Below are 13,247 nucleotides of genomic sequence, written 5' to 3'. Positions count from 1 at the left end.
ACTCAGACGTGATAGAAAAACACAAATACTATTTGAAATATAAATCTGACTTACAATCGAATATTATATTTGAAACCTAACGTTAACAAACCAACAAAAATTCTATTTCAAATTAAAAAAAAATTACTTACCTTCACCCCCGAAAACTTAGAGAAAATTGATTCGATTAACATGTACGACCTTGCTCAGGACTGGCGACTGTTGTGCAAATGGTGAACAGTGTGCGAAGTGACGTCACGGTAAGGAAAAAGAAAAAAAACTATAAAAAGTACTTGTGCACAGACTGGCGATCACGTCATGATTTGAGATGTGATGCAGGACAGAGAAGAAACCATTTCAATCCGGCTATGCTGACGTCATTGCAGCAACAACAGCAACAGAAGCAACAGCAAGAACAACAAGTGAAGTTTCCAAAACGGCTTCGTAAACTAAAAGTATATTTAGAAAAAGCTCACAAAAACTTGAAATATTATGATGGCATATTAAAAATTGACATGCTATCACACAAACGTAAAAACAGTTACTAGCTTGTATAAGCTATTCCCTTTATTTATGCGTTCATTCGACTTACTATCCTGATCTGTGGCATGACGGATATAAGTGCTAAGTGTTAATCAGTTCTAAGTGACCGTCTTCTGAAGGTTGAAGTTTCAATCTGAGCTTTATTTCGGAAATCGTCGTTCCATAATATTGACTCAAAAAGCCTATCGTCGGCATTATAACATCAGACAAGCTCCCAATCACAGGACAATTGATCGTCTTGTGAAACGGTTTCGGCAGCAGGGCTCAGTCAGTGATCTTCCACAAACTAGCAGACCACTTTCAATGCGTACAGCTGAAAATGTAGCACTTGTAGAGGACAGCATTTCTGAAAACCCAGACACTTCAACACAAAGACGGGCCACTCAGATTGGAATATCTAGAAGGTCACTTCAAAGCATTCTGAGGGGATTGCACATATTTCCATACAAAATTCAAATGGTATAGGCCTTACAACCAGCAGATTATATTATGCTGTTCAAATTCAGCAATTAGCCAGAGGACAAAATGAGTTCATCCGTAAGCTGATAATGAGCGAAGAATCCCATTTTCCTTTGAATGGGTTCATGAATAAGCAAAACTGCCGAATATGGGCAATTGAAAATCCAAGAACTGTTCATCAGCGTGAATTGCATCCTATAAAATGTACCGTATGATGTAATGTTACTTTGGAAAGAGTTACAGGTCCTTATTTCTTCGAAGACGAAGAAGGTGTTGCGGTGACGGTAACTGCACAGCGCTATCAACAAATGATTTAAAAATGTTTAAGGCTAACTATTCAGGACAACTCGGAAATGTGGTTCCAACAAGATGGAGCAACTGCCTATACTACCCGTCAAAGTATAGCGCCCCTAAAGGTGAGCGTTTAATTAGAAGATTTTCTGATTTTAACTGGCCTTTACGTTCACGTTAACACACCGGTTCCCGTCAGATCACCGACGTTAAGCAACGTTAAGCCTGGCTAGTACCAGATGGGTGTCCATTTGGGAATTCTAGGCGCTGTATGTGCTTTCTGCTTATCTCGGCATTGTTTCCAGTTGTCCTGAACCTCCGCTTGCCACTGGTATTCAACAATGTCGACTCAGGAAAGGTGTGGTTCGAGATTGCGCAACACTTGCCACGAAAATTTCACGCGCAGGCACCCTTACCGTGTGTATCCATAGTCTGTCAAGACTGAAGGAATCCTTTTAAAAAAAAATTTTTTTGATCTTAAAGAAAGGGTATACGTGAAGAATCCAAGAACAATTAAAACAAAAAATTAAAAACAACATCAGACACGAAATCCGAGGAAATAGAATCTGTTATTTTAAGAAGTCTAATGGAGAAAGCCATAACGAGAGCCCGCCTTTGTGAATCCGAAAATGGTGGCCATTTAAAGAATATAATTTTTGAAAACTAATGTAAAAAAATCATAAGGTAAATGTATTATTTATAAGTAAACAGTCGTAAATTAATTTAAATGTTTAAGCGTTTTATTATCTAAATAAACCAATGCGTGAGTTTTGGGCCGCACAATTTGAGATTGATGTTGTAACGCTATAAGTTGTTTCCCTTGCAATATTTACTTATATGTAATCTCCCTTATGATGTGATATTCTATACGCTATGTTATCTCCCGTTATTATAGAACTATTCCAGGGCATCACGTGGGAGATTAGAAAAAAACTTTATTCCTCTATTAGTAAACACTGCGCATTTTCTCTTTTTTTTTTTAATTTCAATGTTTATTCCAATATATTATAGACTTCAATAAAGCTTCCCGTCCTTTTTTATTCATTAATTTTCATTTTAATTGATGCGTTTCATTTCAATTTATTTTCAGGTTACAGAAGATGGTATGTATGCATTCATTTTCAATAGATTTACCATTAATATTTGTTGTTTTTCTTAGGATTTACCGACCAAGAAATCAAATTTGCTATAATAATTCATATCTCCTCTAATGTTAGTATAGTATCTGGGTATGTCAATTTACATCTTTCTATGGTTTTATAGTACAACAAAAATATTTGTGAAACTTCGCGGAAAAAATACACTACATAGTATTTGTATGAGAGAGAGAGAGAGAGAGAGAGAGAGAGAGAGAGAGAGAGAGAGAGAGAGAGCGAGTAAGTGATCACGATAATGTACTTACGTATAGTTTCATAGGTAAAATGCATCTTGTAATTTACTTAAAAAACGTGACTGAGTTAAAAAAATTATTTATGTAATTTATTATTTATATTATACTAGCCTGAGTGCCCGGCGTTACCCGGGTGTTTAGAGGTGTGTGTTTAGCAAAAAAACAGAAAACAAAAACAAAAAAAACAAGTGGTAGTAGGCAGGCAGGCTTGAACCCGTACTGTGAAGAAGGAAAAGAACGTGAAAAAAAAGCGTGAATACATGTCATTGTGTCCATCGCCAAACCAGAAGTGGCGAAGGTTTAAACTAAGGCTAGTCAATCGAAAAAAGAAGATGACTTTCGAAAATATCGGCGATAAAAGCGACTCCCCCTTGTAGAAAAGTGCCCAGTTAAGTGTGAAGGAATCAATGTTTTTAGCCAATTTTCGATATTTGTCGTCCGAAGGATCGAGATTCAAAACGATACCGATCTCGTGAAAATTCGTCACCTCTGTCGAAAGTTTTAGGCATACATACATACATACATACATGCATACATACATACATACATACATGCATGCATGCACGCACTCACACACATACATACATACATACACACATACATACATACATACATACATACATACATACATACATACAAAGATTTAAACAGACAGGTGAGATTTATATTATAGATTAGATTCTTTAAATTCATAAAACACGAATCCAGTTAAAAATACTTTAAACTTACATGAGATGCATATATACATAATCGCGTTGATACACATCAGTTCTCGTCAGATCACCAAAGTTAAGCAACGTTAAACCTGGTTAGTACCAGATGGGTGACCATTTGGGAATTCTAGTCGCTGGATGTGCTCTCAGCTTATCTCGGCATTTGTTTCCAGGTGTCCTATGCATACACTTAGCTTGCCCCTGGTATATAACAATAACGACTCAGGAAAGGTGTGGTTGGAGACTGCGTACCTCCTGCCACAAAAATTCATGCCAAGGCAACCCTTCGTGGGTATCCATAGTCTGTCAAAGACTCAAGGAGACTGTGTGTGTTAGAGACGAGAATCGAATTATTTTTTTAGTAATGACTTGCCGTAATTCCAATGCCAGTTTAGAATGGTGCAATCCATAAATATTAGGTAACTCGCACACTGATTTATTATGCAGTATGCAAGTTATCTATATATATTTCGACATATGAGATCCACCGCAACAACTAAGTAGTTCGGAAATCCACGCAGATGAATTGTTTATAATGGTGAACGATTTGTGCAAAACCAACTACACATTTTGGTTTGCTAGTCCCAGTCAGTGCAATGGCTATCACAAGACAAAGCTGACAGAAGACCTCAGATACAATCACACTATTCATAATAATATAAACTCATATATTAAATTAATCATTTATATCAGTGGTTTCTGGGATTATCGGGAAATCAAATCAATATGTTGAATATCAGCTTAACTTCTGTTTTCAGTCCCTGAAATGGCGGTGAGATTATAGCGTTTAAAGTTACTCTTTTCGATGTTGTAAGGTTGCATATTTAAGATTCAGGAGTAAACACTTTTTGGAGTTTTAATAGATTCTATTTCATAGTGTGTAGAATGTTATTAGCTCTCAAATTCCAAGCTTTTCTGTCTAGTGTAGGTGTTTATCTACATTTCTGAATGATACAGAAAGCCTCGGGATCTTAATATCACCCCCTCATCGCCTGAAACTTTTCAGAATAAAAAATGACAGCTTTGTGTGAACATTGTCGTGTGCAAATACGCCACCATTTGTCACTCAAGATTACGTCTTCGCTCTAGCGGTTCCCTTTGGCTGAAATCGTCTTGATGGTGGCATCGTCTCGACATTTAAGGCAGACATAACACGATACGCGACACAAGTTATAATATAAAAACATCTTCACTATTTTATTTTACAAAAATTATACAATACATATTACAATATTAAAAAAAACAATTGACTTTTGAATCATAACGATTAAATCCTTAAAGCTAAGCTAACTATCCTTAACTAAAATGCTTGAGGGAGGGGGTGCCCCCCTTTTGCAGAGACACACAACACGCGTCTTCACCCAAATGGCTGCCAGAATGGACAGAGGACGAGGGAATAGGAAGCGCATTGTGGTTCCCTTTTTCTTGTGTATCGTTGCGCAGCGACCCAATCACCTCGCGGCCATGCTGGGGTGGTGATGGGAACATCCACAACAACCGGTGGTACTAGCAAATAGTACCACAAATGAATATTCCCTTATACCAACTCCCTCAAAGGTACGCTTAAATATTAATCATGCCTGATTTAGTTTTTATTTGAAACTTTTTGGGCTAGGTCCTCGATCAGAGTCTAAGTATGAATCATGTCTCGTTTCTGATATGTTTTAATTCTTATTAAAAAGATTACGTAATTATTTCAACGCGATGACTGAAGATTCAGTTGCATAATTAGTTCATATGCATAACAATACGCGCCTGTCTTTACTTATGCGTTCATTATCACCTCCAAACACATTAAAAATACGATGAAATGTAATCAATATGGTGTAATACCACCTGGTCACCCATTCGCCTCAACGAAGTTTCCATCATCTCGTTCATGTCATCTATGGATCATGGACGTACAAACTGATACACCTATCCAAGCAAGGAGACCCGATGTGATAATAGTTAACAAGAAGTAAAAGTCCTGCCAGATCGTATTTGGTGAGTGCCTGTGTGAAAACTCCAAGTTAATAATAATAATAATAATAATAATAATAATAATAATAATAATAATAATAATAATAATAATAATAAACAATTCTTCCTGATTAGAAATTGCTACAAATAAAAAGCAACCATCTTGTTTTATTAAGTAAAGGTATGAACAATATATGTATAGGTATGTACTCATTAAAAAAACAAACCTTTAGTCATTTATACACGAAAGAAAAACCCACAATATATATGCATTCAACATTAATACACACCCAATTTATATAAACCATATTTTTATTTAAGGTAATAAAAAAATGGTTTATTTTATGTCTTGCCAATATACAAAATCGACATACTTGTAAAAATTACTGTAATAACAATTTACTCGGAATTTTCAATTTGGAAAAAAAGTTACATTTATCATTTCTTTGCCTTCCAGAGTTTGATGAAAGATTTCCTGAAGAAAATCCTGGTAAGTTCTTTTATTTATATTCAAATCATCTCTTTAGAAAAGATTGGAAATTCGATACCTTTCTTAGATGTCTTCATGGAAACTCTACAACTGTCTCATTTCAATCCGACAATAACTTTCAAATTGATTAACCTGCTGCTGCTGTTGTTGCTGCTGCTCTTACTGCCGATGTTGCTGCTGCTATCGTTGTAGTTATTGTTGACATTCTTTCCCCGATATCTCTCTAGTTAGAATTATTCCAAGAAGTATGTCAGATGCTTACCACGTTAATGTTGCCAACATCCCTAAGTGAAAATATTTCTACGGAATGAACTACATTCGAACCCAGATTGTCAGACTGCGTTGTTAACTACTAAGTAATGGTCACAACCCTGCTGTTTTTATTCGTTACCCTCTAACACCGAGAGCAGCAAGTATCAACGATTGCGTACGAAATCGAGGAAGGTTTGGCCCAGAAGATATAAAGTAATAATTCAGAAGCAACGTTACCACTTTTACTTCACTGATTTGGGATTGCTGCCTTTTGTTTGTGTCACGCAGACGCGAAGATGACCAGAAGACGACTGGTCCTGATACCGATTTCTCCATGAATTTTCAAAAGAGTCCCGTTAGCTGGATTGCGATCCTAACACTGCTCTCAAAGCTGTACGCCATGGATGACACTTCCAAAAAAAAAAAAAAAGGAATTCCAGGAATTATAGCTCTAACAATATCACATTGCCATTGCCGAAAGTCGGTTGAAATTTAACGAGGAGATACTGCTGCTGCTTCTTTTTGTTTTCTTAAGTCACGAACGAGCACAATTGAATTTAGAAATGGTTGAATTGTTTTTGTCCCCCCTATTAAAAACGACCTTGCGTCACATTTTTTTTCGTGGGAAAGCAAATAAATATCTAAATAAATAGAAAAAAAGGGGGGTTTAATATGAATATCAACACAAAAAAAAACAAAAAAAAAACAAACAAATCCAAATTCATAGAAGTATAGATATCTTTAGTATTCTTTGTTTTTTTTACTGCAATTGTTAATTTCCTTACTTCCCTGCTTTTTTATATTCTATCTTAATCCTATTACTTCGTGTAGAGTTTCTCATTTATTACATTTGTATTTTATTGTTTTTGTTTTGTATCTCCGTTGTAAAACGCTATCAACAGTTCAGCTAATCCTGGATGTATTCTTCTCTTTCAATTCCCACCTGGACAGGACGTTTGATTAGTAATTTTAAACTTTTATAGTACAGCCCACCTTTTTATGACCTCGCCCTTCATTTCTCACTATCCTCGTTATCTCTGGGCCGTTATTGTTTTCTTTTATTTTCTTTCTGTCTTTAACAGTCGTTCCAACATTTCCGTCTCTTTTTGTTTTCAATATATTTATTTTTTTTTTTTCAGAGATTGTATAGTGAATCCAAAAGAACGAAAAAAAGGGTAATAAATAAATAAATAAATAAACAAAATATACAATAAATAAATGTTACCATAACCAATAAAAGTTACTCCTATCTGCTCATTTTTTAATACGTTTTAAATACTCCTTTTCATCGCAAATATTCACCTTTTTTTTGTACGGCATAATCACGTTGACACACCGGTTCCCATTGAATCATCGAAGTTAAGCAACGTTGAATCTGGGCAGTACTAAATGGGTGACCATTTAGGACTTCCAGGTGCTTTACGTGCTGTCCGCTTATGTCAGAATTGTTTCCAATCATCCTGAACGTCTCCTTGACACTGAACTAAAACAGTACCGATTCAGGAGAGGTGTGGTTGGAGATTGCGCAACCCTTACCTCACAATTACGTTCGTAGCTGCCCCTACAGGGGGTATCCTTTGTCTTTCGAGACTGAACAGAGGCATCGATATTCACCTTTTACGAGGTGTTAGCCAACAAAGATGGCCGCCGCTGCATGAAAAATGTGGGCTTCCATATTTGCTGGCTAACACATCGTAAAAAGTGAATATTTGAGACGAAAAAAGAGCTTTTAAAAGTATTTTAATTTTCCTTATGCATACTCATTAGAACCCAACTCCAGAAAATGTGGTAAAAGGAATAATAATATAATAGTTATTAATTAAAAATTGAATATAATCCTTTGATATAAAGATGTTTTATGTAACTTATAATCAAAGATAACATACAAGTTTTACTCATATGAAACTAATTGATAAAACAGCTTTTTCCCCAGATAGCAAAGATGACAACCTAAAATAAACACACGGTGTAAGTTATTCTCTATTCTTATATTTGTCATCAGCAAGAAGCGAAACGCAAACATTTAACACTCCAGCCTTAATCGTTACCATAAGAGGTATTGCCAATCTGCTGAAAATCAATTAGCTTGTCATGCAAATCAAAAAGAAAACAGACTCGAGGGGTCTAGTCTACTAAAAAAGTTAATTCATGAAAATTACACGGGTATACATATGTACATTTGTTTAGTTCGATTACACCAGAAAAAACAGTCAAGATCTTATTATTCGTTCTCCACGATGGCGGCCGTGATGGAGAGAGAGGGGGCGGGCGTTTCTTGAGAGCGTGTGTTTCTCTCCAGATTCGGCTTCGATCTGCTAATTTCGGTTCATATTGGGAGGTGATGAGATGGGGTGAGCTGTTCCCCAAACGAATCACAACTTAACACGTCCTTTGGAGAATCCCCGAATCTTTTGCATGTGTGCACCACTGCCAGGCTTGCAAATCTGGGATCAGAACTTGAATCCATTCACACGCTCAAAAGGTATACACTTTGAACCCTCGCACTCAGAAAGCCAGACTGACTGAGCACGGGCTCGTCAGGCCAAGCGAGTGTATGACTTCCTTCTACATTAATCTGACATCCCGTGTCATTTTTGCAAAACAATAAAATATGTGTATGTTTTACAAAAACACAATAAATCCATCCCTGTTGATAGTTTACTCGCCGCTATCCGAGATCCAATTAACGCTTAACAGACAATCTCAGCATATTTATCCGACCCTACTCAGGGTTTTAGGGAGTCTTAATCTCCCCAACGGGGAGCAATATCGTACTCCTAGTCGGTCACGCCATGGATGGATAAAAATAGTTAACAAAAGAACCGACTTTAACTTATAAATGTATACTCGCGCATGCGTAAAAGAGCTCTTTGTCAACTTACGCCTGGCAAGTTCCATTTTCTTTCAAGTTTGACCTATAGAAGCCATTTATACCGGTTAAAGACCAAATCGAATTTGTTCCGCAGGTCAAAATCCTCTATATATCGTTTTACATCTACAGATCAGATTGACAGAGGAGTTTGGTAGAGACCTTTCCTCAGACAGACAGACAGACACACAGAGAAAAGGGCACTTATATATATATATATATATATATATATATATATATATATATATATATATATATATACGAGGTGCCGTCATTTAAAATAGTTGAAGACTCTTGAAAATGCAGTATATTAGTGCTATACATTTTAAGAGATAAATGACCAATTTTTATGATTTTAGGTTCAAAGCTACGGCAGAAATTGAAATACAGTATGCAAAAGCCTGATTGTCATAGCTGGTGCATTTAAAAAATGCAATCTGGACGTGAGGACACTTTAGAAGAACGATACGTAATAAAATTCTGTTTTAAACTTGCAAGAATGCCACAGAAACGTATGGAATGTTTAAGACTGCTTTTAGACCATCTTGCATGAATCAAACATCAGTTTTTGAGTGGCATAAAGATTTATCCCAAGTTTGCTCCGATAAGATCAAAAAGGAAAATATTGTCATGATATCAGGGAGATGGTCGAGTTGATCAGTTCAGATCCCGCAGTTTTTAATGCTCTGGTGACCTGCGATGAAAGCTGAATTTACTTATATGACCTAGTGACCATGAGACAGACTTCCCAGTGAATGCATGCTGGCTATCACAGATCCAAGAAGGCCAGACAGAGCAAAGCCACCCAGAGATTTATGATGATCCCTTTTTTTGACAGAACGGGCATGGTCTACATGCACTGGGTTCCCACTAGACAGATAGTCTACAAGGAATACTATGTTGAGGTTTTAAGGGAGTTCAGGAAGAGCACTCTTTAAATCGGGTCAGTGGCATTTCCACCAGAACAATTTACCAGTCCACAACTCCATCCTTGTCACAGACTATTTGACCAAGATAGGCATCAACACAGTTCCTCACCCTCCCTGTAGTCCAGACCTTACTTCCTGTGACTTTCGATTATTCACTAAGCTCAAGGGACACCTTAGAGGCTGTAATTATGAGACAATTATGAAAAGATATGAAAGAGGCTGCAACGAGGGTCATTGACATGCTCACGCAAGAGGACTTCTATGGGGTCTTCCAAAAGTTGTTGGAACGGTACAACAAGTGCATTGCAGCCGGAGGAGATTACTTCGAAGGAAGCTAGAAAATAAAAGTGCCCATAAGAAAAAGTCTATGAAACTTATTTAAGGCAACTCGTGTATATATATATATATATATATATATATATATATATATATATATACATATTTTATTAACTGTTTGCTCATATATATATATATATATGTATTTTTTTTTACACAGTGATCACCACTTATCAAGGCCCGGAAGCCACTCAGGGATAAGGGTTATTGCAAGTACATTACGTTAGTGTGGAGATTTGATGAAGTGTTTACTTAAGGGGGCTGTTCATTAGGAATTTGTTAACATTGGATGTATTTGATGAAACAGCAAGTAAGTCAAAGATCTTACTTGAAAACAAAAAAAGTGAAGCAGAGGGAATATGGTGAAGAAAAAGGTGATTACACATGAATGGATAGTCTGGTGGAAGATAAAAATCCAGTGACGGCAAAATCCAAATGTAAAACTACAAGAAAGTTAAAAGAATTTCCATCTGTACTAGTAAAATCCAAGGAAATCCCGTAATTGGAAGAAGATGGTCCATAATAATCCAAAGGCAGAAATCCATGGAATAATTCACAAAAATGTGTACAAGGAAAACAAAAAAGATTCCGATAATATTAATAAAAGAAAAATAAGATATGCTTTTCACTCTACTTTCGAAACATAAAAATAAATAAGAAAGATCAGGGAAGAGAAAGAGGAGAAAAAATAGAGATGATAAAGTTAAATATAAAATATAAAATAAAGGGAAACAAAAGTCAAAATGACCCAGACAGGAAATGTTAAAGGCGCGAAAAAAATATATATAGGGCAAAATAATATAGGTCAACTGAAATGTACAGGTCATCACTTAAAAATGTCAGCAAGAGTTGTTAGACGACACTAAATGGAAAATAAATAAATAAATTAATAAATAAATTAATAAATAAATAGAAAATAAAGAAGAAATAAAGAATAAATAAATAAATAAATAAATAAATAATAATAAAAATAAAAAATAAAATGTAAAATATAAAATAAAAAATAAAATAAAAAAAGGGGAGAGGATTGCCGGTATCTGCAAATTCAGGAAAAAGCAAGAAAAAATGCATATAGTAAAATATAAGTAAATATACATACAAGATATGAAAGTGTGGGTAGATTAATATATTAGATAGATAGGAAAGTTTAAAGAATAAAGCAGAAAATGCAGATAAATAACCGGCCATGCAAAGAAGAGATAAAGAATTAAAATAAAAGATTATTAAATTATAAAGTATTAAGAAGTATGTAGAAAAACGATAAAGCTAAAGAAATTTTTTTTATATCTATATAAAGGTTAAAAGTAATAACTATGTAATTTCAAAATTGCCATAATTAAATTTGGACTTATGTTTACAGAAAGAAATCAGTTCATTTTTAGAATTTATTATATTGTTACTTTGAGGGGAAGTAATTATAGTTATAGCTTCGGTTGTGCAGAGGCGACATCACTTAGAGCCTGGAGTATAAGACTTAACTTTTTTATGATAGTCCATTTGATTGATAACTTTTTTTATGATAGTCCATTTGATTGAGAAGGGGGTATTGTTAGAGTTAAGTTTTTTAATTAAAGTGGTTAGAGAAGTTCCTTGGTTATTATTAGAATTATGGTTGTTTAAAGAAGAAATGTGGTTTGATATTCTTTTCTTAATTAATGTTGAAGTAGCGCCGATATATGTATGTACTTTATTAAAAGCTCGAGGTCTGGTATTAATATTAACTTTATATATATATATATATATATATATATATATATATATATATATATATATATATATATATATATATATATATAAGCAATTTTTTTAAATTCTGTAAATTAAATTTTGCAACAGTTTATTTTTCAGCGAAAATATCGAAAAATATAAAAAAATATCGAAAAATAGGCTTATCTAAATGTAAACTGTTGAAAAATTTAATTTACAGAATTTAAATCTAATTGTTTCATACTATTCCTCTATCTATCAAAGGTTTGCGCACCGAGAGGCCTCCTTACGGTTAAAAGAAAAGGTTCACAAACTATATTTACTTTAATAAGCTGGTTAAAAATTGGTGTCTTCTCCTCCCTCCCATTCTATTTATGCTGATGAGGAGACAATATCCAAACTATTTTATTTATTTCTCGATGGATTTATTTTGTAAATATCGAATGAATATATATAATGATATCGTTTCTGTAACGATTATACATGATTTATTTTATGTTTCTTCCTATGAAAACTTGATTTATAATTTCACACACTTTATATATATATATATATATATATATATATATATATATATATATATATATGTATATATATATATATATATAGCTCTATGTAATTACACCTATTGAGCTTATCATAACTGCAGTACTCAGAGCACAGCACAGCACCTTTAAATATATTTTACAGAGACTTTGCTCATTTAGACCCTGTCTATTACACTATATACACTCCGTGCCAAAATCATATGCAAATCGCTATTTTTGTTCTAACTCCGATAGTTTTCAATAAAAATTTGTGAAATTTAGCACGTTATATGGCAACACTAACACAAGCGCAAATCTAAAATTTTAAGCTAATCTGCACAGTAATAAACAATTGGCAGCCATTTTGGTGATTTGCATTTTTTCAGCGTGCCAACTTTATATGAAAACCAATGCTAAAATATGGTGAAGTGCTAAAAGATCATCGAAACATTTATTCTAGGAATTTGTAAATTGAGAACAACAATAACAAAGAACTAATAACTTCAATATGGTTTCATAGTACAATCAATATCTGATATAATTATCATTTTTATTGACAAGAGCAAAAAGCCTTTGGTCCATTGAAGATGTCAAACTTTTGATTTGTCTTTGGCAGCAGTCAGAATAGCATTCCAGAGGTCATTCTTGGTGTTGTACTGCCTTCCTCCGGAGTAAATATTTTGTTTTAAGATGATCCACAGATTTTCGATGGGATTTAAATCTGGAGAACAGGCAAAAACTCTCTCCAAATCTTCAGTGGCTATCCTTGCAGAATGAGACGGTACATTATCATGCATGAA

General features: G+C 34.5%; 1 protein-coding gene across 1 annotated transcript in view; it reads left to right on the top strand.

Moving 5' to 3' along the window:
- Nucleotides 1-347: 347 nt before the first annotated feature.
- Nucleotides 348-13,247, top strand: part of LOC145294210 (hatching enzyme 1.2-like) — a 57,004-nt gene continuing 44,104 nt past the window's right edge. The window contains exons 1-2 of the mRNA XM_080141320.1: nt 348-510; nt 5,795-5,827. Coding sequence (XP_079997446.1) covers nt 348-510; nt 5,795-5,827 — 196 coding nt within the window. The remainder of the gene's footprint in view (nt 511-5,794; nt 5,828-13,247) is intronic.

The sequence above is a fragment of the Euprymna scolopes genome, chromosome 15, assembly GCF_053919585.1.
Source record: "Euprymna scolopes isolate OS-2025 chromosome 15, ASM5391958v1, whole genome shotgun sequence".
Taxonomy (NCBI): domain Eukaryota; kingdom Metazoa; phylum Mollusca; class Cephalopoda; order Sepiida; family Sepiolidae; genus Euprymna; species Euprymna scolopes.
The sequence above is the reverse complement of the archived record's forward strand: the minus strand, read 5'-3'. Positions and strand labels throughout refer to the sequence as shown.